Source organism: Crinia signifera, chromosome 12 (genome assembly GCF_055691185.1).
Source record: "Crinia signifera chromosome 12, ASM5569118v1, whole genome shotgun sequence".
NCBI lineage: Eukaryota > Metazoa > Chordata > Amphibia > Anura > Myobatrachidae > Crinia > Crinia signifera.
Window position 1 is genome coordinate 24,272,192 of NC_139228.1, and position 26,419 is coordinate 24,298,610.

The 26,419-nt window shown below is 43.7% G+C and overlaps 1 protein-coding gene across 13 annotated transcripts in view; it reads right to left on the reverse strand.

Moving 5' to 3' along the window:
• RYR3 (ryanodine receptor 3) overlaps nt 1-26,419 on the reverse strand; it is a 527,067-nt gene that overhangs the window by 44,127 nt on the left and 456,521 nt on the right. For all 13 annotated transcript variants that reach the window (XM_083167836.1, XM_083167846.1, XM_083167845.1 and 10 more), the window contains 5 exons: nt 25,413-25,541; nt 21,248-21,352; nt 17,986-18,067; nt 15,204-16,519; nt 2,316-2,374 (listed from right to left, as the gene is read on the reverse strand). In XM_083167836.1, coding sequence (XP_083023962.1) covers nt 2,316-2,374; nt 15,204-16,519; nt 17,986-18,067; nt 21,248-21,352; nt 25,413-25,541 — 1,691 coding nt within the window. The remainder of the gene's footprint in view (nt 1-2,315; nt 2,375-15,203; nt 16,520-17,985; nt 18,068-21,247; nt 21,353-25,412; nt 25,542-26,419) is intronic.

The following is a 26,419-nucleotide window of genomic DNA, read 5'->3' on the forward strand; positions in this document are numbered from 1 at the left end:
CCATTCTACAACCACAGTGCTACCCAGCCATATGAAAACATCATCATGCAGGTACGCTGTAAAGCTGGATATGCAACTAAAAAGATTGATTGTCCAATTTAGCTGGTTGGAACAAAAATCTGGTAATATATGGGAGTATATGACAATTGACCATTTGCTCCAAAATGCCTGAAAATGGCCAAAAACGGTAATTCAGACAAATTAGTTAAATCAAATGGACTTAACACTTTTCTCTGATTTACCATTTTTGTCATTTACTTTTATGTCCTAACCGGACATCCCAACTGGACAATCAATCTTTAGTTGTATGTCCAGCTTATGTCAGTCATATCCCGCAATCAAAGAAAGAATGACATTTTAAAAGCTACACATGAGTACATACTCTAATGGTATGGGAGTGCTATCATTTTTACTTAATAAACTATATCAAATTGTACAGTATGGACTAATACAGTATGTTGTCTAGATGTGATAGAATTTGCAGTAGCAATATATTGTGCAGCATAGACAAACAAAAGCCACCAGCGGTGGCAGATTAGCACTAGGCACATGCACCAAGCTGTAAGACCCCTTGTTGAAAGACTGCTTAAGGTTTTTGAGACGGTGGGAGTGTTCCAAGGAATCTCCCTGGCTGCTACTGTATTGACACCCTCATTACCAATTGGCTGGTGCTTGCCTTTTACTACCATGTGCATAAATGTGAATAAAAAACTATTGTAAGGACAGAGGGAATAGAAGGGGGAATTCATTTAGCCCTGTTAATTTGACGGGTGCTAAAAATGATGGTAGCCTTAGGCTTTAACGAGGGCTGTTCAATTAGAGCCCTTTTACCTTCCTCATCAAAGTAACTGATGTAAACACATAATGCTGGGTGCGTTCTCTGACCCATGCATGAACAGCATTAATTTGTGGCACCCAAAAACAGGTAATTCATTGAAAGAAAATCCCCATTAAGTGCAGCCTGCAGCCAGGGTTAATTGGGTAGCGCACGGGAAATGAATTGGCACCTGGAAAATTACTATGGCTAAGTCGGTTATTCTGATTCACTCGGAAAGGCACAATCACTCTCTAATGGACAAAACCATGTGCACTGCAGGTGGGGCTGATGTAACATTTGCAGAGAGAGTTAGATTTGGGTGTTTTATTGTTTCTGTGCAGGGTAAATACTGGCTACTTTAGTTTTACACTGCAATATAGATATCAGTTTGAAGTACACCCCACCCAAATCTAACTCTCTCTGCACATGTTACATCAGCCCCACCTGCAGTGCACATGGTTTTGTCCATTAGAGAGTGATTGTGCCTTTACGAGCGACTCAGAATAACCCCATCATTGAATTCCTCCCTAAACATTAGATCTGTCCTCCGGCAGTAAGGATTGTGCAGTAGTGGATACTCCCTAACCACCCAAAACCAACTTCAAACCAAATCAACTTGACGAACAAGTCAGGCAGATATTGTAGAAGTCGATTTGTTACTAGTTCAGCATACGGTATGGGGCCGGTTTAAGATGCGGTCCCAATGCCGATGCTGCAGCGACAGAACTGTGAGGCATTTCAAGTGTAGCCGCAGCCCACAGGTTGTGAGTTGCATACTGAATTCATAGCAAACTACAGCACAGATGAGAGGAACATCAACTGCCTGAGTGACTCCACGGCCACTCAGAATAGAGGCAGGATCCGCTATGTCGGCACCATGTTTTATGCCTACAGCATTGCAGTCATACACCGGGGTACTCTCCAAATAGACTAATCTGCATTTTTACAGACACATCCCCCAAATGGTATATTATTGTCAATCACTCTGCCAACGGAGTCCTTGTTGCAAGTGACATTGCAAAGGTAATTGGGCTTTTATGGACTAGGGAATTATTCAAACCTGCAATGCTGCTTTTTTGTTTAGCAAATGGGCAACATCACGATGCCCTGCAGGGGGGCAGATGAAACATGTGCAGAGAGAGTTTGAGTTGGGTGGGTTGTGTTCAAACTGAAATCTAAATTGTATTGTAAGAATAAAGCAGCCAGTATTTACCCTGCACAGAAAAAATATAACCCACCCAAATCGAACTCCCTCTGCATGTGTTACATCTTCCCCACCTGCAGTGCAGCATGGTTCTGTCCATTTGCTAAAAAATTTGCAAGTAGCCTCACAGCAAATGTGAGATTAGTTTCCAATACAGATGTTTTATTAGAATGAAATGTCAAACAAATGCTGCCTGTGCTGTAGGTGCTGTTTGCTTGCATAGTTCCCATTGTTGCTGTTATTGTACAGTGTGGTAATTGTAGCATACTGTAGCAGACTTTTCAAAGAACTTACTCAGCCTTCTCCGATTCCGTTTTGGAGTTGTCCTCATTTTCTTTTGCAATTTCCTCTGCCTGTAATCACAAGGTAAGGATTTCATTGTAGGCTGATTTGCGTTATTTTATTACCGTTAAAAGAATTCAATTAACTGCGTTGTCAGTGCATATTTAAGATCCTTCATTTGCTTTGGTCATACAGACTAAAGTAGTTTTGCAGCTAAACTAATTAAATGAGACAAGATTTTGCAGGGGATACAAGAAATCTTTCTGTAGTTTTTCCCTGTGGTAATTCCTTTCATTCCTCCTACTTAGCGAGGCTTTTTCTCTGATTGTTTAAAGATTGTCTAGTCTGGAAATTCTAAAGCAGTTCCAGGTGAGATACACAATAAGTGTGGACACAAATGACATACTGTATACTGTATAGGCAACACTGTGCAGTGAATCCAATCTTAACCCTGCCTACTGACAGCATACAGTACAGTACCTCTGACACTGACTATATATATATAAATAAAGACACAACCATCCTCTAAATCTTTCTTTAGATCTACATAGAACAGGCATGTCCAAACTATGGCCCTCCAGCTGTTGTGAAACTACAAGTCCCATCATGCCTTGCCACAGTTTTGCTATTAGGGAATGCTAAAACTGTGGCAAGGCATGCTGGGATCTGTAGTTTTACAACAGCTGGAGGGCCACAGTTTGGACATGCCTGACATAGAACAAAGACCAATGTGACAAAGGCTGGGTACAGACTACAGTGGCATTAGCACGATTTGCCATATCGGAACAACAAAATGAGTATATCTACTAATGTGTATGCCCAATTGAGCGCTCACATGGGTTGTATACGGCATCTTACTTGGCTGTGGTGCACGGCCAATCAGAAGATGTGTGTGAACCATGTAGTTTAATAAAGAACAGAACAAGATATTATTCCACTGAATCAGTTTTGCTATTTGGCCATGCCAAAACTGATGCAGGGCATGCTGGGATGTGTAGGTAAAACAGCTGGAGTGTCAAGGTGAGCCATCAATGGAATAGGGTGATCGGAAATTGTCCCGACCATTGTCAAGATTTCCTGTCGAGAGTCCAGGTGTGCAGGTGCAGCATCTCCATGATGCTGATCCGCTCAGACCATGCTGCGACAAGCAGGGCTTGCAGTTTGCCAAAAGCAGGGACAAAAGAAAGTACTGTAAGTTCATCCTCTACAATTTTTTAATTGGATTCAGTGTGCATGACTGGTAGATGGGATGCGCAGGGCCGCCGAGAGGCATGCCGGGCCTGATAAAATTGGGGCATGACCTAATCGCGGGAGGCATGGCCACCTCCCTCTAATAACCCCCACCTCTTCAGCAGCAGCAGCACACATCTACCTACAGCATGTGGTGTGCTGACAGCAGGCTCAGCGTGAACTCTCACGCTGTCAGTGAGTTGCTCATGCTGAGCCTGTCAGCACAGCACTTGCTGTAGGTAGGTGTGTGCTGCTGCCGCCCGAGAGGGATGGAGAGGGAGGGGTTCGGACCAGGGCCCCCGATGGGCCCCTCTAGCAAGCCCGGGCATGGGCAATTAATACCCCCCTCTCGATGACCCTGGGGATGCGGGCAGTCAGAAGATCAACAGCGGCATCGTGCTGAACAGAATCCCAACAGGTGCTGTGTAGGTATCCTTACTCCCTCCCCCTATGCCCGTAATCCTGCCTACCGGCAGCCTAACCCTAACCAACCCCGTAAGTGCCTAACGCTGCCCCCCCCGCAACCTAACCCTACGACACCCCGGCATACTTAGGATCTGGATGCCAGCTGTCAAGAGTCTGGTGGCAGTGATATGGCCGGTGGACAGGATCCTGGCACTGACATTTTGACCAGCAGAATCCCAATTGCCAGCACCATAATCCCCTTGAATTAAGATTTGTCTAATATGAGTGCATTTATTTATCAGTCTGAACTAAAGCCACATAACACCCACATTCTCCATCTGAAGATACAATTGTTGCAGCCTCAGCAGATGCAGAGATAATAATGGGAACATCTACCTAATAAAATAGGCAGATTGTGTCACAATGGCAGATGCGCTGCTGAGGTACATTCTGATATACAGTAAATCGTATTATTCCTAGGGAGAAACAATAGTGTGATACTGACACATCCCCAGGACAGAACACAGGCTAGATTATTCACAAATACTTTCTATTTCAGACTCATAGTACTTTATTTAGACCAAAAAGTCAGAATTTGTCCCAGAATATAAACTTCTCTGACCCATTTATGTTTCTGTACATTTGTCTCAGTCAGCTCCTTGTCAAGCAAAATGGAGTGATATATATTACCCAGTGTGCAATGTGTACACAAATAGTATTTACTTTGTTCCAAACAGATTATGGCCCTTATTCTGGTTCACTCGCAAAGGCAAATTCCTTCTCAAATGGACAGAACCATGTGCACTGCAGGTGGGGCAGATGTAACATGTGCAGAGAGAATTAGATGTGGGTGAGTTATTTTGTTTCTGTGCAGGGTAAATACTGACTGCTTTATTTTTACACTGCAATATACAGTAGATCTCACCCAAATCTAATTCTCTCCGCACGGGTGTGGTATAGGGGTCCAACAGTCGGGATCCCGACAGTCATTAGCCCGACTGGCCGGACTCAGACAGCATGGCGAGCGCAACTAAGCCCCTTGCGGGCTCGATGCGCTCGCCACTCTGAGGGCACGGTATGCTCGCCACCTATTCTATTCTCCCTCTATGGGGGTCGTGGACCCCCACGAGGAAGAATAGCTGGTGGCCGTCGGGAACCCGTCTGTCGGTGTTTTAACAGTCGGGATCCCGACGTCGGGTAAATGACTGTCGGGCCTCCATCCGGAACACCTCCACACAGGTTACATCTGCCCCCCCTGCAGTGCACATGGCTTTGTCCATTTGAGAAGGAATTTGGCTTTGCGAGTGTACCAGAATAAGGGCCTATGTCTGAGTGCAAAAAAAGCATGCTATCTCTCTCTCTCGCTCTCTCTCTATATATATATATATGCATAGACGTGCGCAGCACATCTTATTAGGGGGTGCACCGTCAAAGGAGTGTGCATAGCTCCACCTATTGGGCGTGTGTCTAACACCGCCAATCAGGCGTGTCTTCCATCATCTATTGGCACTCGCTATAATATAGAAAGTCTGTCAGCCGCACCATAATCTCCTGCATATTTCAGTTGTGATCTTCTAATTACTCTGTGTAACAGTACATGCTTATATAGTCATACACATATAAAGCTTTTGACACTGTCCCACATCGCAGACTGTTAAATAAACTTGAAAGCTTGGGATTGGATTCTAAGATAGTTGAATGGATAAGAGCATGGTTGCAGGACAGAAAACAGAGAGTTGTAGTAAACGGAGTACAGTCAAAGGAGGGAAAGGTTACAAGTGGAGTACCCCAGGGATCTGTACTTGGACCGGTGCTTTTTAATATCTTTATTGGTGATATTGCAAATGGAATTGAGGGTAAAATGTGCCTTTTTGCAGATGACACAAAGGTATGCAATAGGGTAGACACACCAGGAGGGGTAAAACAAATGATTGAGGATCTAGGCAGATTAGAGAAATGGTCAAGAGAATGGCAACTACAGTTTAATGCCAAAAAATGCAAAATCATGCACTTGGGTCTCAGAAATCCAAAGACTCAATATAGTATAAATGGCACTATAATGGAAACTACAGAGGAAGAGAGGGATCTAGGTGTCACTATTTCAGGGGACTTAAAAGCAGGTAGGCAATGTTACAAAGCAATGAAGAAGGCAAGTCAGATGCTTGGTTGCATAGGGAGAGGTATCAGCAGTAGAAAGAAAGAAGTAATAATGCCACTGTATAGGGCATTGGTACGACCTCATCTAGAGTATTGTGTTCAGTTCTGGAGGCCATATCTCCAGAAGGATATAAATACATTAGAGACTGTACAAAGAAGCAGTGGCGGAAGTACCGGAGACAACGGAGTCGGTTGCCGCCGGGCGTTTGAACTTAAGGGGGCACACGACCATCTCCATTGCCTCCAGTGCCCCAGTCACTTACATCAGAAGCTCTGCAGCGACAGGACGCGGAGCGGCGGCATCGTAGGGTTGATCGAGTAGGATTCGGCAGTCAGGAGGCGGGGGCACTGTCTGAGTGACACTGCTGGCAAACTCCGCCTCCTGACAGAGAAAGTCCTGCTGTCCGTGCCCGTCTCCCGCTTGAACAACCCCAGCTCCTTTATCCGCGCTGTCGCTGCTCAGGTTGAGAATGGAAGAGGGGCTGGCGGATGTGCCTCAGCGGTGACAGAGTGCTTACAGTAAGGCACACACCAGGATCACTTTTCAGTGTGTGGCTTTTTGTGTGTTTGGCTGTGTATGTGTGCGCATATGTGGCTTTGAGTGTGTGGGGAGTTTTTGTCTGTGCATATGTGGCTGTGTGTGTGTGTGCATATGTGGCTGTGTGTGTGTGTGTGTGTGTGTGTATATGAGGCTGTGTGTGTGTAAATGTGGCTGTGTGTGTGTGTATATGAGGCTGTGTATGTGGATTTGCGTGTGTTCATATGTGGCCATGTGATCTTTAATTTGGCTAGACTGCAATGGTGTTGAAGGAAGAAGGGGCACCATTGTTATTTCGCCTCCGGACCGCTGGTTTGAACTTACGCCACTGCAAAGAAGAGCAACTAAAATGGTGCATGGCCTACATCACAAAACGTACCAGGAAAGACTAAAAGATCTTAATATGTATACTTTAGAGCAGAGAAGGGAAAGGGGGGACATGATAGAAACTTTCAAATATATCAAGGGCTTTAACAAGGTACAGGTGGGAGACATTCTTCACAGGAAGAGGAGCAACAGAACACGAGGACATGCACTGAAACTAGAGGGAGGAAGATTCAGGGGAAACGTGAGGAAGAATTTTTTCACAGAAAGAGTAGTAGATAAGTGGAATAGCCTCCCAACAGAGGTGGTAGACGCAAATACAGTAGTACAATGTAAACATGCTTGGGATAAGCATATTGATATCCTTACATAAAAATAAGGATCAAATATGGTTTGAGGTAACATGTTTAAAAAAAGGGGCAGACTAGATGGGCCAAGTGGTTCTTATCTGCCGTCAAATTCTATGTTTCTATGGATGACGCAGGTATTTAGTGATATGATAATGGTCTAGTACAATTACCAATGCAAACACAAATATTGAATGATGGGCGCTTCTTTAAATGGAATACAGTTCTAAAAAGCAAAAGTCTTTGGTTAAGGGTATTCCTGGTATTGTTAGCGACAGAGGTGTTCATAAGGGTGCGGCACAGCATTAGGGGGTGCCTGTGCACCTCTAACACTCAATGTGCGCACACCTATGTATATATGCTGAGGAATAGGGTTACTACAAAGATCTGGAAGATCTAAGAAAAGAAGTGGAAAACCAGGAATTATCAGTGTGAATCGCAAAAGGAAGATGAGTGAAGAGATGACGTGTGGAAAGTGAGTGATGCGATGTTTGGGCAGATAAAATAGGATGATGCAGCCATAGCAACAGAAAACAAAGCACAAAGAAGAACAAGGACAAACACATGCACAATAGTCAAATGCACTACAAAGGAGGATGGGAGAGGGAAGGCACCATAGTGACTGCAAATATTAATTACCAGTTATGTATATAGCGCACACATATACCGCAGCACTTTACATAGAATATTTGAACATTCACATCAGTCCCTGCCCCAGTGGAGCTTACAATCTATATTCCCTACCACATGTACACGCACACACAGACATTGTAGGGTTCATTTGTTGGGAGCCAGTTAACCTACCGGTATATTTTTGAATTGTGGGAGGAAACCAGAGTACCCGGAGGAAACCCACGCAAGCACGGGGAGAATATACAAACTCCACACAGTTAGGGCCATGGTGGGAATCGAACCCATGACCTCAGCGCTGTGAGGCAGTAATGCTAACCATTACACCGTCCGTACTGCATTTGAGGTTTAATGATATCCGGATGAGCTGCGAATATTCTAAGGTGCTGTGATTCAAAAAAAGTTTGTGAACAACTGCACTAGCGCTTTGTTTCTCTGAAAATTGCCATGACACAATGAGGTAATGGGGAATGGTGTTAAGAACGCAATTGGCCCCTTCCTGTCACTCACTCTACATTTACATTCTCACTGCAAACGGCACTGCAACAGTATCTCGGTGCGTGTGCAGTGCGATCCCGGTGCATGCTCTGTCTACTGATAATCGCGCAGTCTCAAGAACATCAGCATTGTGTCCAAACATGAATCGGGTATATCGGGACAGATGTATGAAGCAGTCATGAGGGAGGAGAAGTGAGCCAGAGGACAAGTGGCCCATGGCAACCAATCAGCTGCTCTGTATCATTTTATATTATGCAATTTATAGATGTTACTTCCGTGCTGATTGGTTGCCATGTGCCACTTCTCCTCCCTTATCACTGCTTCATACATCTACCCCAGATTTCAAAAACAGATGTGTCCTCATACAAACTGCCACAATATGCCATGTGATCCCGGATGTCTGGCGTGAGTGAGCAGCCAGATCCTGTGTGACTTTGCAAACACTGGGCATCTTTTTACCCCAAAAATACATCTTAGTCGCAATACGAAGTGATGTGACTGAGGCTGTATACAAACAGCTGCATCATAGCACTTCATATACAGATTCAAGGGCTGAGTCTCTCGGTGCAACCTAGCTGCATTGCCTTATAGGTAAAAGATGCCCAGAGCCCGCAGTCGCACAGGATCTGGTGCACGGAGCGGGGCTGTTTGGCGCACCTCCAGCAATGATACACGAGGACACATCTGTAGTACTTAGGCATCTAATATTTTTACTTGAGCAGCTCTCCTTCGGGTTATAACTCATGTGTATCCAGCCTTGTGCATGAAGTGTGTTTCTCATTACCATACATAACTGCAATTTCAAAAGATGAAATGGAAACTGAATTACATTTCCAAGTTTAGAAATTCAGCAGACAAACAAGATAAGTACAAGCTACAGGCATAACATAGGGTTTCCTGACTTAACTAATTTCAACAATATTAAGCACCAGTTATAAATACAGTAGCACACCTTCCAACTGTCCCGCTTATCACGGCAACGTACCAGTTTTTTGTGACGTTCCCGCTTCCGGCAGTGGGATGGGGAGGTGGGATTCCCCCCCCCCCCCTCCCCCTGTTGTCTGTGAATAGACTTGCAGGCAGGGCCGGTGCTAGGGTGTCCGGCGCCCTCCTGCAAACCATACATTTTGCGCCCTTTCACATTGCCATTGCAACAAGCTGCAGCCCGATTGTGGGAGTGTATGCAACATGCGATCCTATGGAGGATCTCGGGTGCATGTACATGTGTGCATACACCATCTCAGTGCTGTGTCCGCAAAATGTTGCAGGCACTAAAGGTGCCCATACACGCTGCGAGAATCGCATATGTTATGGGCTAAATCGCATCGCACGGCATGCATGCAATGTGTGTGCGATGCGATCCGAAAGCAGTACAAAAAGTATGTGCAGCACTTGTGACTGAGGGGGAAAGGAGGTGAGAGAAGGAGGAGATGGAAGAAGAAGGGAGGAGATAGAGGGGGCGGAGTGTTGAGGACTGGCAGCGGCACTGGCACAGCACACTGAGAAGAGGGAAGGAAGGGGAGGCGGCGCTGCTGCCTGTTCGTCATTTGATTGACAGCTGACAGGCGCAGGGAGCAATGGGTAGGGGGATGATCCGGACATGACATGTCATCCAGGCACTCACAGACAGCGCTACATGCCTCAGCGCAAGTGTCCGTGAGGAAGAGGGGGCAGGTCACAGGAGGTGGACAGTGTGTGCGCGATGCAGGGAGCAGCTCTTTATACTGCCGACCCGCTGTCAGAAAGGCGCTGCGGGCGGCATGCAGGAGGCAGTGACAGTGAGGGCTGAGGCAGCTTTAGCAGAGCAGAGAGGGAGACAGGGCCTTTTCAGCATGGCGCCTCCCTGCTTTGCAGGAGCTGCTGAGTGGGTAGCGCCGGCCCTGCTTGCAGGCTTTGTTGGGAGGTACAGTATGCAGTAGTAGCATGGTTCGTGCATGTAGAGCAAATATAAATCTGATAGAATAGTGTGTATAACGCAGGTGTAGAAAAGAGACCACCCAATTACACATACAAGGTACAACTGGTTTCAAGTAGAGATCTCTTTTCTAGAATGCTGGTCTCTGAAACCATATTACCCCTGGCTGTCCCATAATCATTAAATTGTTAAGCAGCGCTCTGTACAGCAACTACATAGGAAAACACTTTATGAGGATCTATGCCAGGCATGTTCAGACTATGGCCCTACAGCTGTTGTGAAACTACAATTCCAATCATGCCTTGCCACAGTTTTGCTATTTGGGATTGCTAAGGCATGCTGGGAGGTGTAGTTTCACAACAGTTAGAGGGCCACAGTTTGGACATGTCTGGTCTATGTTAGAATATATGATGCCTAACGAACTGGCCTGAATCAAGCTCAAAGTACCGGCCAATCAGCTCTTAACTGATTGGCCGGTTACAAGACGGGATTTGGCAGGTGTTCGGGCGATTACAAATAATTCAAGAGGAGACCCAAAAGAGAAAACAAAAAGCCACAATAGTGTGATATTGTTTCAACAATACAGAAGATTTGAATGGTAATGGTGTTAACTCGTACCAAATATTTTAGTCTACATATGAGGTAGACAACAGCGCATGAAGAGAGGGACAATGCTCGGTTCCATGGTAACGAGTTAAGAGCTGATTGGCCGGTACCTGTCTGGTATTGTATGTAACTGTGTTTTGGAGTGGTTCTCCACATTTTTGGATGTGGTATTAGGGCTGCTAATTTAGCGCACAAGATTTTAGTCAAAATCTACTGTTCTTGCTTTGTCATGTTACAGGCTTGGTTTGAAAAAAGGACAGTTAGTAGCTGGTTGGATGGTACTTTATTCCCATCCACTTCATCTCTATCTCTGCAAGGCTTAGTACATAGACATCAGTGTCTGTGTTTATGAATTATCACTGAATCATCCCTTTTTTGTCCCACTTTCGGAGCTACTGTAATTGTCAGACATAGGCTGTAAAGATCTATCTCTGTGCATATGGGGAACGCGACCTTTCCATATATAGTACAGGTCGAGTATCCCGTATCCGAATATCCGTTATCCGAATTATTCCGAAATACGGACATTCCAGAAAGTGAAAAAATTTTTTTTTTTTGCTAAAAACTCACTGGGGACATATGTAACAGCATCACTGGGGACATGATATGTAACTGGCACTATATATGTGCAAGACAATGGTTGCTTGGCATTCAAATTCAGTGCTGAGATAGTACACACATTTTGTTTAACGTTTTGAAACCTTGTTTTTTGAACAATTAAAATATGTTTGTGTGTATTTTATGTGGTAATAAAATATATTTGTGTGTATATTATGTGTTTATACAGCATAAATGCAAGATACTTCAAAATACATCATTGAAATATTAAAATATTCCGAAATACGGAATAATCCGTTATCCAAAATTCTCCTGGTCCCGAGCATTTTGGATACGGGATACTCAACCTGTAATATCATTCGGAAGATAGATGTAGGAATATTACAGCATAGCAGGTTTCTGCAAAGTGCACATGTGGAATATACTGTAGGCTTTGGTGGGAACGCCATCCCTAATTGTCTTGCAGTATGAAAAAGACATGGGAATAGTGCAGTCCTTGAGCGTACAATGCACCCCACATAGGGGTACAATGGTCAGGGCTCCAGCATGTAACCGGCTCTCTGTTACCCTGGAGACATCTCTGATTTTAGTGCATACTGCTGACCATGACCTCTACGCATTGCGCTCAAGGACTACTAGAGATTTTCTGACAGACAGGTATTATTTCTGCAATGCTAAATTCTGCTATTAAAACCAGACCAACTGTAGAAGCAGACTGTGATGGCTTCTGAATGCAATGAATTCTCTGTTTCCAGGTAGAACACTATCACATGCAATGTGATAGCAATACAATGAGTATACAAATCCAGTGTATTACGGAACTAAATATACCATAACTGATTGCAAAATGTAATTCGTGTGTATGGGATAGTGCACATACAGTATACTGTGCAATACCTAGAATAACAAGTGAGAAAGTAAAGTCTATGGCCCCTTTCACACGCTCCGGCTCCTGCCGGGCGGTGAATCCCTGCACGGCCAAGAAGCCGTGCCGCACTGAGAAGTTTACAAATGGAGGGGATGGCCACAGCCCGGCGGTGTGGGATCTGGCTGCAACCGGGCGTCCGGGCCGTGGCCGTCCCGTGTGAATGGACACAATCGCGTCCGTCATTAACTACTGTGTGCGGCATGGCTTTTGGCCGTGCGGGGTTTCGCTGCCCGGCAGGGGACGCAGTGTGTGAAATAGCCCTTTGTATAGCAGATTAATCCGGTCTGGTACTGTCCCATGCTGAACACAACAGTCTCATGCCCGGTATAGACCTGCACTGACCATTACGGCTTTATATAGAGCCCTGGGCCTAGGTTAATACTGACCCCAGCTCTATACGAATACCTCTTAACCAGTGCTGGCTCAAGAGGAGGGGCTGCAGCACAGTCCAATATTCAAATAGGGGAGCAACACCCACTGCCAGTGAGTCAGCTTGGAATGGCAGTTGCTGTACCTTCCCTATTTGAATTTGGAACTATGCTGCAGACCTCCCCTCCTCCTAACGGTCATTATATCAGTGGGAAACTCCTGATTTGAGGCTTAATTAGGCCGTAGAAAGGTTGGAAGTTATATCTTATCGACTTGCCACTGCTGTGCAGAATAGTGGCCACACCCCCACCCTACTATAGACACGCCCCCTCCACCAGCGTAACAGCCTCATTCTCACCATGCCCAACCATTAAAAACACTTTGCTCAGGAGATGACTATTGTATTTGTCACATACATTGTTATGCCTAGTACTGTGCCATCCACTACAGCTTTGTGCCCGCCAGTTTCGTGCATAGTTTACTATACTCATGTGTAATGCCCAAGCATACGGATGTGTCCTCATACATTATTTCTGCAGTCATAACAAACAGCCCTTCTAATGTTCTAGGTTCTATGAGTCAATCTTCTGCTTTGTTGAAATGTGCATCTTAGTCCCAAAACAAGGGGGGTGCAGGGGGAGTAAAAGGTAAGGCTGGAAATGAAAAGGGCTGTTACAAGCACTATGTGTGTGTGTGTGTGTGTGTGTGTGTGTGTGTGTGTGTGTGTGTTTATGGGTTAGCGTGTTTGTGGTGGTGGGGGACCCTGTCTCTTTTGTAAGTCCAGGCCCCAGAAATTCCACCACATATATATAGCCAAGCCAATATATATATATATATATATATATATATATATATATATATATATATACCAGCCTCCTTTACCCCCCCCCCCCCTCACTATAATCTTATCTTACCATTCATCTCTTTCTCAGTGGTGGTTAGAGTTCTTTCCACACAGGAGATGAGATCACCCCAAGTTTAGATAATGAAATCACCTTCTGTCCAGTGAAATCATAAGTGAATGAAATCACTGTCACTCTAGTGTGCCGGTAACAATTCCACATATAAACTGTCCAGCTTCTACTTGCGGCAGCTAACTACCAATGAAGCCACTTGTTACTGTGAAGAGTAGTGTTCCCCCTTGTGGTCAGGGTAGCACTGAACAGCTATGCTGCCTTTGTTCCGTTTACTTGTCTTGCTACTCAGTTGTCTGCTGCTTTATGGCTCTGTGCAATGCTAAATGACAATATACTGATACAATCTGAAATTGACCACGAATGTTGCAGTAAACATCATTTCGCCATTGGGAAGAAAAGAAAATTAGACAATTACATCATGTGATTTCCCCTGACAGAATTACTGTAATATAAAACAGAGCAGCGACAGAAAACGATTCTGATTATACTTAAAAACTATCATTTTTGCAGTGAAGGATACGACCGCAGAAGGGAGAATGCAAAGCTGATTCATTACTGTAACAGAGCAGGAATGCAGAAATATCACAACAGCACCAGGTCATGTCATTACATTACATACGCCCTGTCTAAGCCTTAATTGCTCTGTCTTTATCCAGCACAAAATGAGCATCACATTTCCACATCAGATAACTTCTCAGCACTGTCCTAATCATATGACCTTGGCCCAATTCCTTAATGATTGTGGCAGCCAGTAAATTGCCTCTGTAATAATGTTCCCCCCAAAGCTGAAACATTAATTATTAACAATAGATAAGAAAACAATGGCACATTTCACGGGGGTGTTCGGATTCGCTGGCCTTCTACATGCATGTGGCCTTTACACTAGTAAATAAACAAGTTGACTGCCTTCCCCTCCATCTCTGTGGACCGGGAACATCAAAGTGTTCCCCCTGTCAGATATACAGTAGCTTGTCTCTTGTCTAATGTTCTTCTTACTGTAAAGAACCATGGCAGGAATGTGGATTTTTCAAATGAAAATAGACATTAACTGTTGCCTTCAGGCAGCACAACAGAGCATCTGCCAACTAACATGCATAACTAACTAGCAAGGCCTGCTTCATTAATTCTTTTAGACAATCAGGGGGAGGAAAGACTGCCAGCTCCAGTTTCAATACAGTTGTAGAAGATGTTTTTGAAAATACATGAAAAACTGCTGTGTTCTTGGAGCACAACATTGCTAGACACTTCTTCTCTTTTGATGTTTCCCTTGGAATAATCAAGAGATCAACAGTGAACAACCCCAAGAAAGCAACAAAAGTTTAACGGACGTCTCCACTTGAGGTAATGTCCTGCAAATGAGGATAATATATTAAGAGTTGGTATTCTAAATAATAATAAAAACAGGGCACAGAGGATGCTTTGCGGAGGACAATACAGTGTGCCAACAGTAAATGGTAATATGATTTTAATCTACTCACGAGAGCTTTTTTCTTCTTGCGGACAGCGTTCTCCAAACTCGTTGTGTTTTCCGTAGCAGCAGTCTCGGCGTAATCACCAAGACCAATTTCTTGTCCATGCTTAGAACCTTCTTTTTTAGCCTGTATGCCAAAGATATCAGTCATGTCCATATCTCCCTTGTCTCCTTTTAGACGGGCGAGCTCTGCGGATGAAGAGTGTTCATGGGCATCTGCCTTTTCAGCTTCCAAGACATCGTCATGGATGCCAAATTGTGTAGGATCAGGCATGTCTCCTAAAATTTTGGTGACTTTAATATTTTTGGCCCCTTCAACTAATCCCCCACCAAACACTGTACTCCAAAGAATTTGGAATATTCCCCATATTATGGTAAACACAAACTGGAACAAACCAACAAACAGCGTCCAGAAAAATGAGATGAAGACCTTCACTAGTTCCTTAATCGTCATTTTTTTCACTTTCCGAAACTGTTTACCAACATTTTTCAAAGTTAGCATTTTCAAGAAGTTGGAAGTATTTTTCTTCAGTCCTGTGCAAGCTACAATAAAAGCTGATGAAGATTCTAAAGACTGCTCTTCCTCATCTTCTTCACCAACTTCAATCATGTGGTGAGGTTGTTCCTCTTCTTCCTCCTCAGGTCTTTCAGCTGTGTCTGACTCGGAGATCTGGGAAGCCAACTGCATCTCAAAAATGGTATCCTCACAAAAGTTAACAAACAGTTCCATCTTTTCCTGTTCTCCCCCCTCATTGACCACGTCAAAAATAAACTGTCTCTTGGACTCTTTGACTTGTGGTTTCTCCCATTGTGTTCGACTTGACTCACTGATCTCAAAATATACTCTCTCTATTCTTTTTGCACCACCCATTATTTCAATACGGCCCAAGTATGGTGAAAAGTAGTTCAGTACACTGTTTGCCGGATCTAACAAACACTGGAGCCGAGAATCATTTGGCATATGTTCTGAAAGATTGGTCAACAAAACGGCCACATTAAAACCAATGTCTTTTGCTGGTTCATGAAATCGGTCTACAAATTCCATATAGTTAAACATGTCATTCTCATCTGCTTCAGCACAGGAGAGGAGGAATTCAATTTCGGACTGAGCATATTGTTTTTGCCCTTCCATGGCTTTTTGGAACTCCTTCTTTGAGATAATACCCTTCCCTTCTGGGTCATATTCCTTGAATGTGTCCGAGCTCGTTAGGTCTTTCAACTTCAGGAACATATCAAAGAACTTCAATATCATTTCAACATTGCTGGAGGATTCTACAAGTGTATCAACCATTTGTTTTCCGATAGTCCCATTTACGACATTGCCTGTAAAATAATAACGAATACGGTTTCAATGAAACAAATCCAAATCTAGCCTACAATACGTAAAGAATTGTATATCAAGACTCTAAATAAACCCATAAGACCATAAATATATTCTCAATAACAAATGCTTATAAACCTTTAAACCTAGCAAAGACTTAAATATTCTCTGTACCACAAAGTGGTGTTGAAATGTTCTAGACAAGAATTTGTAACCTCCAACAGCACCTGATGGATTACGTATCCCCACTTCGAGATAATCGATCAGCAATGACTTCCAGTTAGAGATCTAAAGCGGTTACGTTTAGTGTCTTGAAAAGTAGGATGTAGTTAGACGTGCACCTGAGTTACATGGGGGGGGGGGTGATTTAACAAAACACGGGGAAAGATTAAGTGGAGCGATATAAAGCAATAACCAATCCACTTCTAGCTCTCACTCTACAGGCTGTGTTTTACAAAATGACATTGGATTCTCTAAACTGAACTAACTATTGGATGTCTGGGTGTTATGCGCCACATGCAAGAATACCCAGCCCCCACCAGCGCCACCCGCATCCCCTCGGTAAGGGAATGTGTCCGAGAACACAGCCCCTCGCCTGCATCCGAAGGGGACAGAAATCATTCGATGGTCAAATACGGGGTGGGCATGTGTATGGGGTACATGTTATGATATCAGCCGCACGCCCCAAGCAGGCCTCGGCCCACCTACGTACCCAGGGGAACGCCCATAGATTCAAGTGGACGCCCTTCAAACGCTGGGCATACCCCTGCTCCAGCTCAGTGTCCGTCCCTGTCCTCCCCCTCTAAAGTGAACGACAGAGGGGGGCAGATTAGCCAGGCAAACTCACTGCTCTACCCTAGTTTTCGTAAGTGTTGACTATTAAAACAATAAGAAGATAAACTTTTTGTTCTGTAAATCTTACAAATGAATATGATCTAAACAGTATTAAGTCATATACAGAGTTTACAGAAAATGGTATGCTGGAGGGAATGAGTAATTAAAATGCAAAGTATATGCAAATATAGTTAGCATAATGCTAATAAGATGGATTTGATTCATCTTTGGCAGAGAAGACAGCTGGCGTTTAATCCATAATTTGATGTTCAGCAGTTTACGTATTATTGATTGGAAATAAACAGAGTTATGACAAATGATATCCAGTGATAGTGATCTGTGCACACTACACCTCCTGTGCTCCTGATATTTGATATTAACAAATGCATAATAAGTCCACTGGGGAACAAAAGCCTATTGTTACAATTCTCCGTTTCTCTATGCCGCAATAAATTCTTCATTTATTATCTTTGCTGCAAAGAACCCAACGGCATCTGCACTCAGTAACTTCTTCGGTTACATTGGTTGTAATGGGAGATGTGTGTGTTCCTCAATAGCATGTTTTCTTCCTACTGCAAAATGGATGCAACAGTATCAGAGACACTACAGATAAAGAACTCTATAACTACTGTACCTTCTAGGAGAGACAACAGCATCACCACCATGTCTTGCAGGAGATCTAGAAGTTCCTTAAGCAGTTCAATCTGACTAGAGTCCTGAAGGAGAAGAATTAAATAGTCAGAAAGCGACATTAACAACTCATCGTACAAACCGCCCCAACACTATAAACCATCAGCTACATCATCAGGAATTCAGTGTGTTTGGTTATTAGCTTCCTGCAGGAACACAGTGCGTTTATGCATGAGCACGGATTCAAAACAGCTGCTAACATTCCTATTCTGCTACCGCATGTATGTATGTATGTATGTATGTAAGTAATGTATCTTCGGCACTTTTTTGTTTGCACTCTCATTCGGATGGGGCCATCTTTTATTTTGTATTTTGTCATTTTGTTTCTGTCATGGTTCCCACAATGCACAAGGCGGTGGAGTATTTAGGGTGTTTTCTTCATAAAATTATATTATTTCAGGGCTGAAAATAAAACTAGATACATGGAGAGGAATGCCATTGTTTACTGGGTGCTCAAACGTAATGGGCACCCATTGAAGCAATTCAATTGTTCCCTTGTTGGGTGCATATGGAATAATTGAATTGCCCCCATTTATTACTAGCTGCAATAAGACTGGATTAATGTCAGTGTTACCCCACACTTGTAACTGCCTTTGCTATTAGATCTCCATTTCCTGAGCTATTTATGGATAATTATTGCTCAGTGGTGGGCACAGAGGTGTGAAAAGTAATATAAAGCGGATCATCAGGCGAAACAGCATTTACTTTGATTAATAAATCTAAATAAAGCAGCTGTTAGTGCCGATCGCTACAGTCTCCCACGTAGTAACATTTATTTTGCTTCATTTAAAGGAACATTTTTACTGAAAAACTTATCAGTTTTGTATGAATACACCTGATGTTATTCTTATGTGTGAGACATGCCAAGTATTCTATTATTAGCCGTTACAATGCTGTCACTTGGGTCACTGTTCAATTGAAGTCTGCAGAACATAGATAGGCAACCAGTGACGTCCTAGCTTAAGCAAAATGTAATTCTGGATGTAGTCCATTATAAAGCACCAGAAAGAAACCAAACTAAGCTTATACTACTCATATAAATATACACTGTTTTGCTTGGACTTATGAGATTTCACACATTAAAGATTAATTTCTTAGCCCCCTTATTTTTCAATAATAGTAAATTGGTTGTCATCCCTTCCCTGGAGCCATCAACATTTCCTCTTAGCACTAGAAGTGACCCTTTGCCGATCGGCTACGCAACAGCACCAGAGCCTGACAGATAGGATGCAGGCATTTTCATTGAGAGCCCCAGAGAGAAGCATAAGACCAGGGGAGGAGTGGGAACGAATAGTGAAAAATGCAGTAGAAGTGGGCCGACATGGCCAGCACCACTGGCTCTGCAGCTATGGCAGCATCACTGGATGACAGAGTTGTTGTGCTCCTGAGATGAGATAACAGAATGGCGGGGACAATACATCGGTGCTGTCATGTGGGGGTGGGGCCAAATGTCAATTAAAAAAAACAGGCCTCACATATACTTCGGCCCACCGTGTACCGTCTAAATGAGCCCTATGACCAATCTCTGCCTTTGCACAGGAGTAAATAAAGCAATGGGTGTGTGAACCATGGCAAGGATTGGGAAGCAATGGATTATAATGATGATGTTAAAGCCAAAAATGATACCTATCCGTGCTGGAATCCCCTCACATTACAACCTTATGTAACTCAAAACCACCCCAGGATGGTCAGTGGAGGTATATTCCAACGGGAGGTTCTTCTAGATGAGCAACCACGTACAAAGGGTATATGACAAGATATGACCAAAGAGATCAATCCTTTTGATTTAAAATTACTTAAAAAAAAATACATTAGCAAATGATTCCATGCATCACAAATTACCACCTCACTTGGGTAATTTATTACTTAGCACAGTGATTTTCAACCTTTTTACCTTGCGGCACACTAAATTAAGATTTTAAAATTGCCAAGGCACACCACGAGATTCCCCACAGGGCAAAAGACACTGGCCCTCACAGGAAAAAATCAAACCTATTGGCCCCCATATAAAAAACAATCACATTGGTCCCCACAGGTAACAAAAATAAAATACATTGGCCCTTTATATGAAAAGAAGAGCCCAGTAAATAACAGTTGAACTGGCGGTGGCTGTAAACTAGTTTGGGCATCTCTAGATCTGGGGGCACACTGGATTAGCAAATCATTATAGTAAATTGGTTGTCATCCCTTCCCTGGAGCCATCAACATTTCCTCTTAGCACTAGAAGTGACCCTTTGCCGATTGGCTATGCAACAGCACCAGAGCCTGACAGTTAGGATGCAGGCATTTTCATTGAGAGCCCCAGAGAGAAGCATAAGACCAGGGGAGGTTTACTTTAACATCATCATTATAATCCATTGCTTCCCAATCCTTGCCATGGTTCACACACCCATTGCTTTATTTACTCCTGTGCAAAGGCAGAGATTGGTCATAGGGCTCATTTAGACGGTACACGGTGGGCCGAAGTATATGTGAGGCCTGTTTTTTTTTTTTATTGACATTTGGCCCCACCCCCACATGACAGCACCGATGTATTGTCCCCGCCATTCTGTTATATCACCTTGAATGCTATAGAATACACTGTCAGGCCTAAGCCTAACCAACCGCTCTTCATCTGGAACTCAACTAAGAATTTAAGTATGATCAATGTAGATCAGGGGTAGCCAACTCCAGTCCAGAGCTACCAACAGTTAATGTTTGCCAGGTCTCCTCACAGAATCACAAGTGAAGTATTTAGCTCCAACTGTGGATCTTTTCAAATGTGTTAATCAGTAATGAGTGCACCTGTCCACCTGCGAGGTGAGCTGGAAAACTTAACCTGTTGGTAGCTCTCAAGGACTGGAGTTGGCTACCCCTGATGTAGACTATGATATGTTCTATTAAACGATATTTACATACCGTATTTGCGAGTACTGTGGTTTGTTTGTTATAACCGTAAATGTCTAGACCCTTTGGATCTATTTTCCTACTTTTATAGATTGTTGGATATACTCCAGAGAAGAATATACAGTGTTTAACGTGCAAGAAACAAAAATAATTCCACATCCTATTCTCTGTCCTTTGTATAGTGTGAAGACATCTGCGGATCTAAAACCTATGGCATGAACACGTGGAATTGAAATTTCTAATTTTTAGCAAAATAAGCCACGTGGAAAATGTAGCTAAAAATAAAACAAACAACTAAATCGAATGTACTAAAATATTACCTGCGAGAGCTTCATCTGCATGTTTGCAAAGACGTGGAGGAACCCAACTACGGCATCCCAGAGCCTGCTGTGTGCCAAGCTCTGCTGGTTCCCTATACATGGGCCCTGCAAATGGAAGCGACAGAGTGAGTGTCGCACCAATCAAGATGAACAAATATGTCAAGAAACATTGCACCTACCATTACTTTTTTCACACATGATCCTTGCAAAACTACAAACTGACATGCAACAGCGAGGTCACTCCTGGACATTCTCCACAGTAATCAATGTTTCTGCATGGATTGGTCAGATTGTGGTAACTGCTTAGCTCAGTGATTTTCAACCTTTTTACCTTGCGGCACACTAAATAAGATTTTAAAATTGCCAAGGCACACCATGAGATGCACACAGGGCAAAACACATAGGCCCCCACAGGAAAAAAAACAAACCTATTGGGGATCCATATAAAAAACAATCACACTGGTCCCCAACAGGCAGAGGAGGCTCCTGCTATAGGGCTGCAGCCCCTCCAGTCAAAATCCCAACACCAGAGACACAGAGAGGCAGCACCCCCCCCCCCCCCCCCCCACACACACACACACACACCTCCAGAGCTCTGGTGCTTGCTGGCTGTGTCTCTATCATGCTGGTAACCTCCTCTCACCAGGCTCCATGAAGCAGACACAGCAACAGCCCAACCCTGTGGGGAGGAGTTCAGCATGTAGTAGTTTCCTACTATTGGAAGCTGCTACTGCTCATCATACACAGAGCTGGAAGCTCCTCCCCTTCTTGGGCTGTCAGTACATGGAGCAATGAGAGCAATAGCTTTCCAGCAGGAAGCCATTCTGTGCAAATCTCCAGAGCTACAGTGCTTCTGTGGGCTGCTGTCTGTGCAGCCCAGCAGAAGCAAATCCTCTGCAGTGAGCATGCCCAGACTTCAGTGAGTCAGTGTGATGCAGCTGAAGGAAGGTATGCATTGCACCAGAGAGGTGCATGGAAGTTTATTTTATTTTAATACTATTTGTGTGTAGATCTTTATTAAGAGTATTATTTTGTGTACTTTAATTAATATTAAAGTTACTAAAAGTGTGCTCTGTACCTGTGTTTGTATGCATATAAGTACATCATTTATTTACAGTAACTGCATTCAAAAACGTGTACAGCGCAAATCAAACTAATAACCTGCAAATAATTAATGACTGTTTGCAATGAGCAGAACCCAGGGAATTGCAGCCCCCCTTAAGTCTGAGGGGGGGCAGGAGCCGCCACTGCCAACAGGTAACAAAAATAAAATTGGCCCTTTACATGAAAAGAAGAGACCAGTAAATATCAGTTGAACTGGTGGTGACGGTGAACTGGTTTGGGTATCTCTAGAACTGGGGGCACACTTGAGAACAGCTCAAGACACAATAGTGTGCCACTGCACAGTGGTTGAAAAACACTGATCTATTCTTAGTTCATTTGCAGGATTTCATTTCCCCCAATAAACCGCTGCAGAACAGCCAGGGGGTTCAAACCCTGTAAATGTACCCATTGATGTGATGTATTCCCATGTTTTCATTTCTGCTAGCCTAGAATCTAGAGGTGACTGCCCAGTGAGGAAAGTAGGCATGCACCCTACATGTGCCAGGCAGAACATTTAAGTACATCTAACACATTAATCTTAATTTATACCATGGAGCAATTTTTTTAATGGTTTTAGCGTAATTTTGTGAAAATATGAGATTTGTCTCATTACCAAACAAATACAAGTTTGCAGGTAACTTTCTGTAAGGCGTACTGGCCTACTTTTAAAAACTAGAATCGGGGAAATTTGCGTACACCGCTGAGGGGACGAGTCATACTTTTCCCAAAGGTCGTGTCTAGCTCCATATATGGGCATGTCAATGCTTGTTGCGAACTAATCCTATATAACATTAACAACAATATATTTTTGAACGTGTTGCAAGCATTGATACCAATGTTGGTGCCTGCAATATGGGGTTTCTTGTTTGTCCGAAGAGGAGACGTTCACCTGCACTTCGCAGGTAGGGGGATGGAGTCTGACACCTGCAAGCCCTGTACCATCACAGGTAAAAGCCACAATTCGTGAGAAGGGGGTGGGGCTACAATATTACAAAATGTATTATTTGCCTTTTAGCCCCACCCCCTTCCAGAAGAGTTGCGATTGCTAGTATTTGACCAGCAGAGGAGGTGAATGCGGGAGGCTCGCCCACCTCTCCGTAGGGCCTGAAGGGACACCCCATTTCCCGCAGCCTCCAACCTCCACTTTCATTTAATAAGGGTGATTTATGCATATTTCTAATAGATAAGTAACTAGATATGTTATTGTTGCTAAAATATATGCAACAAACTATTACTTGGGGGGGGTTTACAATTATAATTTTTTTTTTTCCTATTTGAAGTTTGTCAAGACCAAGCTCAGTAGAACCGGGATATCCTGAAAATGCATTAACAGCTTATATAAAATAGTATCTTTTGAATGACATTATATGAAAGAAGAAACTTCCTTGGACAGATGTGCCGTAATATGCACTGATTTACCCTGTCTGGCTTATCAGGGAAAAAGTGAAACTCAGCATTGCATGAAACGCTTTGGTGGCTGTGTCGGAAGATTGTGCGGCTGTGATGTGCAATGAGCAGTCGTTAACGGTCAACGCAGCATAAACAAACGAATTGCTGCTCCTGTGCAGATTGTAGGCATCAAGAAAAGATCTGTTGGAGAATTCCATGAAAGCAGCTTCCTGGCAGTCAACACTATACTCAGTGTATTGTGTGCGCCAGGTCTCCTGGATGCAGATAAAACGCAGAGCAGATGTCTTCACCCACATGGACAGCTGCTGGGGAACAACTACCATTCATAGATTTCTTATTATTTGTTGTAGCTTTAAAGTGGAGGGAGGATGATTTAATATTCGTAATTGCTTTGTGCTCTCTAAAGCATAATTCCAAAATGATTTAGAAGAATAGAAGTCAGTACATGAACTATTAATCAACTTACACATAAATGACGGATACTGTAGACATCATTATTATTTTTGTAAGTGAAATTCAAGGTATTCAGACAAATTTCTGCCTTTGTTTTGACCCCACTTTTCTTTAAATATTTGCTCCCCCCTGCCAAAATAGTTTCTGACGCCCCCCCCCCCCACCCATAATGCCACACACATTATATTGCCACTTACATTATACACCACATACCATAGTTCCACTTACACTATACACCACAAACAATAGTGCTACGTACACATTACCCCACACACCATAATGCCACTTACACATAATGCCACATACTGCAAGGTCCCTTACACTTTACGCCGCACACCATAATGCCCCTGACACTATATGGCAGTTACATATTTCTACACACACACACACACACACACATATATATTGGCAGGGCCTTAAATTTGTAACAGTGGTAAAAGGACTGTTATGGAGAATTCACATGCCATCTATAGTGTACCAGCCACTAAAACATACACTGCTAAACCCTACTTTGCCTTTATCTAAGGGGGAGCCAGTGGGGTATCCAGAGTTGCAGCTACCTCCACTGTGATGCCAGTGAGAGGGAGAGGGCGTGGCCAGCAAAATGATCCCCTCCCAGTAGCAGCACTCTGCAGCAAAGAGATGAGTGACAAGTCTCTCCTGTGTGTCTCTGTATGGCTCTACCGTTCCTCATTGACAGCAACAGCTGCCTCAGCAGGACATCCCCAACAGCTGCTTCCTGGGCACTGCTGCTTGTGCCCGCTACAGAAGAGGCACAGATCCAACTGAACAGATCTCTGTTAGTTAAGTTAGGGCATGGGGGTTTGCAAGACAGTTTCTAGACAATTTGGCTCCCAGTGCGAACAATTTAAAATCCCCCCCCCCCCACCCAAGATAATTTTGCACTGAATACTTGAGCAGAGGTGAATAAATTAGTATCTAAATGATGTTGCTTTAACCATCAAGTGGGTCTTGATGACTGAGGATAGGAAACACTGTACTAATATTTTAATATTTATTAACAGTTTCTTATATAGCGCAGCATATTCCGCTTTACAATAGGAGACAGTGATCAAACAAACTGGGTATTTACAGACAGTCAAAGGTATGAGGCCCTGCTCACAAGCGTACCTAGTGGACACATGAAGTGAAAGCAAGTGGACAACATACAATTTGTAAAACAGAGCTCTAGTCTTACCTGAATGTATTCTGTGAGAGAATTAAATATTTGCTTGGTTACAGCCAAAGACTTAGAAAAGTTATGCTGTCCGGATTCATCAATCACCTCCTTCCCTGAGTAGTACCAGTAGAAGTCGCTGATCGATTCCTAAGGAGAAAGCAAAGGGGCAAAGTCGCAATCAACCAGTTAATCTCGGACACCCTACCAGTTAATCACGTTGGACGTTTTGCAAAAGCCAGCCACAGGCAAATCAATCAGGCTGATTGTTATTGGCTGGCTTCACCAAAACAATAGCAGGTTGGAGCCGTAGCTGTCTCTGTAGACACCAACAGCCAATAAAAAGAAGGCTGAATTTTATTGGCTGAGGCTGTCACATGTGACAGCTACTGTTCCACTGGTGATGCAGTAAGAGAGCCAGGGTAAGGGTTGCTTGGCTGTAGGAAGTATTAGGGAGCGCAGTGCAGCTGAGGTCAGGATCCTGGACTGCCCCACCTGCCAACAGAGTCTGCACTAAAGGGGCCTACCCAAGGGGAGATTTGCTGAGCGTTCCGAGCAATGCTAGATCGCTCAGCATACAGTGCTGTGTCAGCATGCTGAGCGATCAGTCACTGGCCCTGACCAGGGATTATAGATTTATCCAGCATGCTCGATATTAATTGCCGGGCGATATTGACGCGATATCGCTATGGCCCTTACATACAGAGCGACGTAGGGACATTTTCTAAGCGATCTAGTCAGATTGCCCTGAAATCGCTCCGTATGTAGGGGCCATAAGGCTGCTGCAGGAAAAACAAAGGCTATAATCGGATAGCTTGATAATGACCATCGGGCTAACATCGCAATAACAGCCAATACTTCCAGCCAAAATAATCTCTTGTAATTGGATAACAGCCAGTGTGTCAGTTTTCAACATTATATTCTGTTTCTTAACATTCCCTCTTACTAAAAATCCTCCTAAATGTGTCTTTGCCTGGGAAATCCTCCCACACCCTACAGTTTTGAGCTGTACGTTCAACAAGCACCAC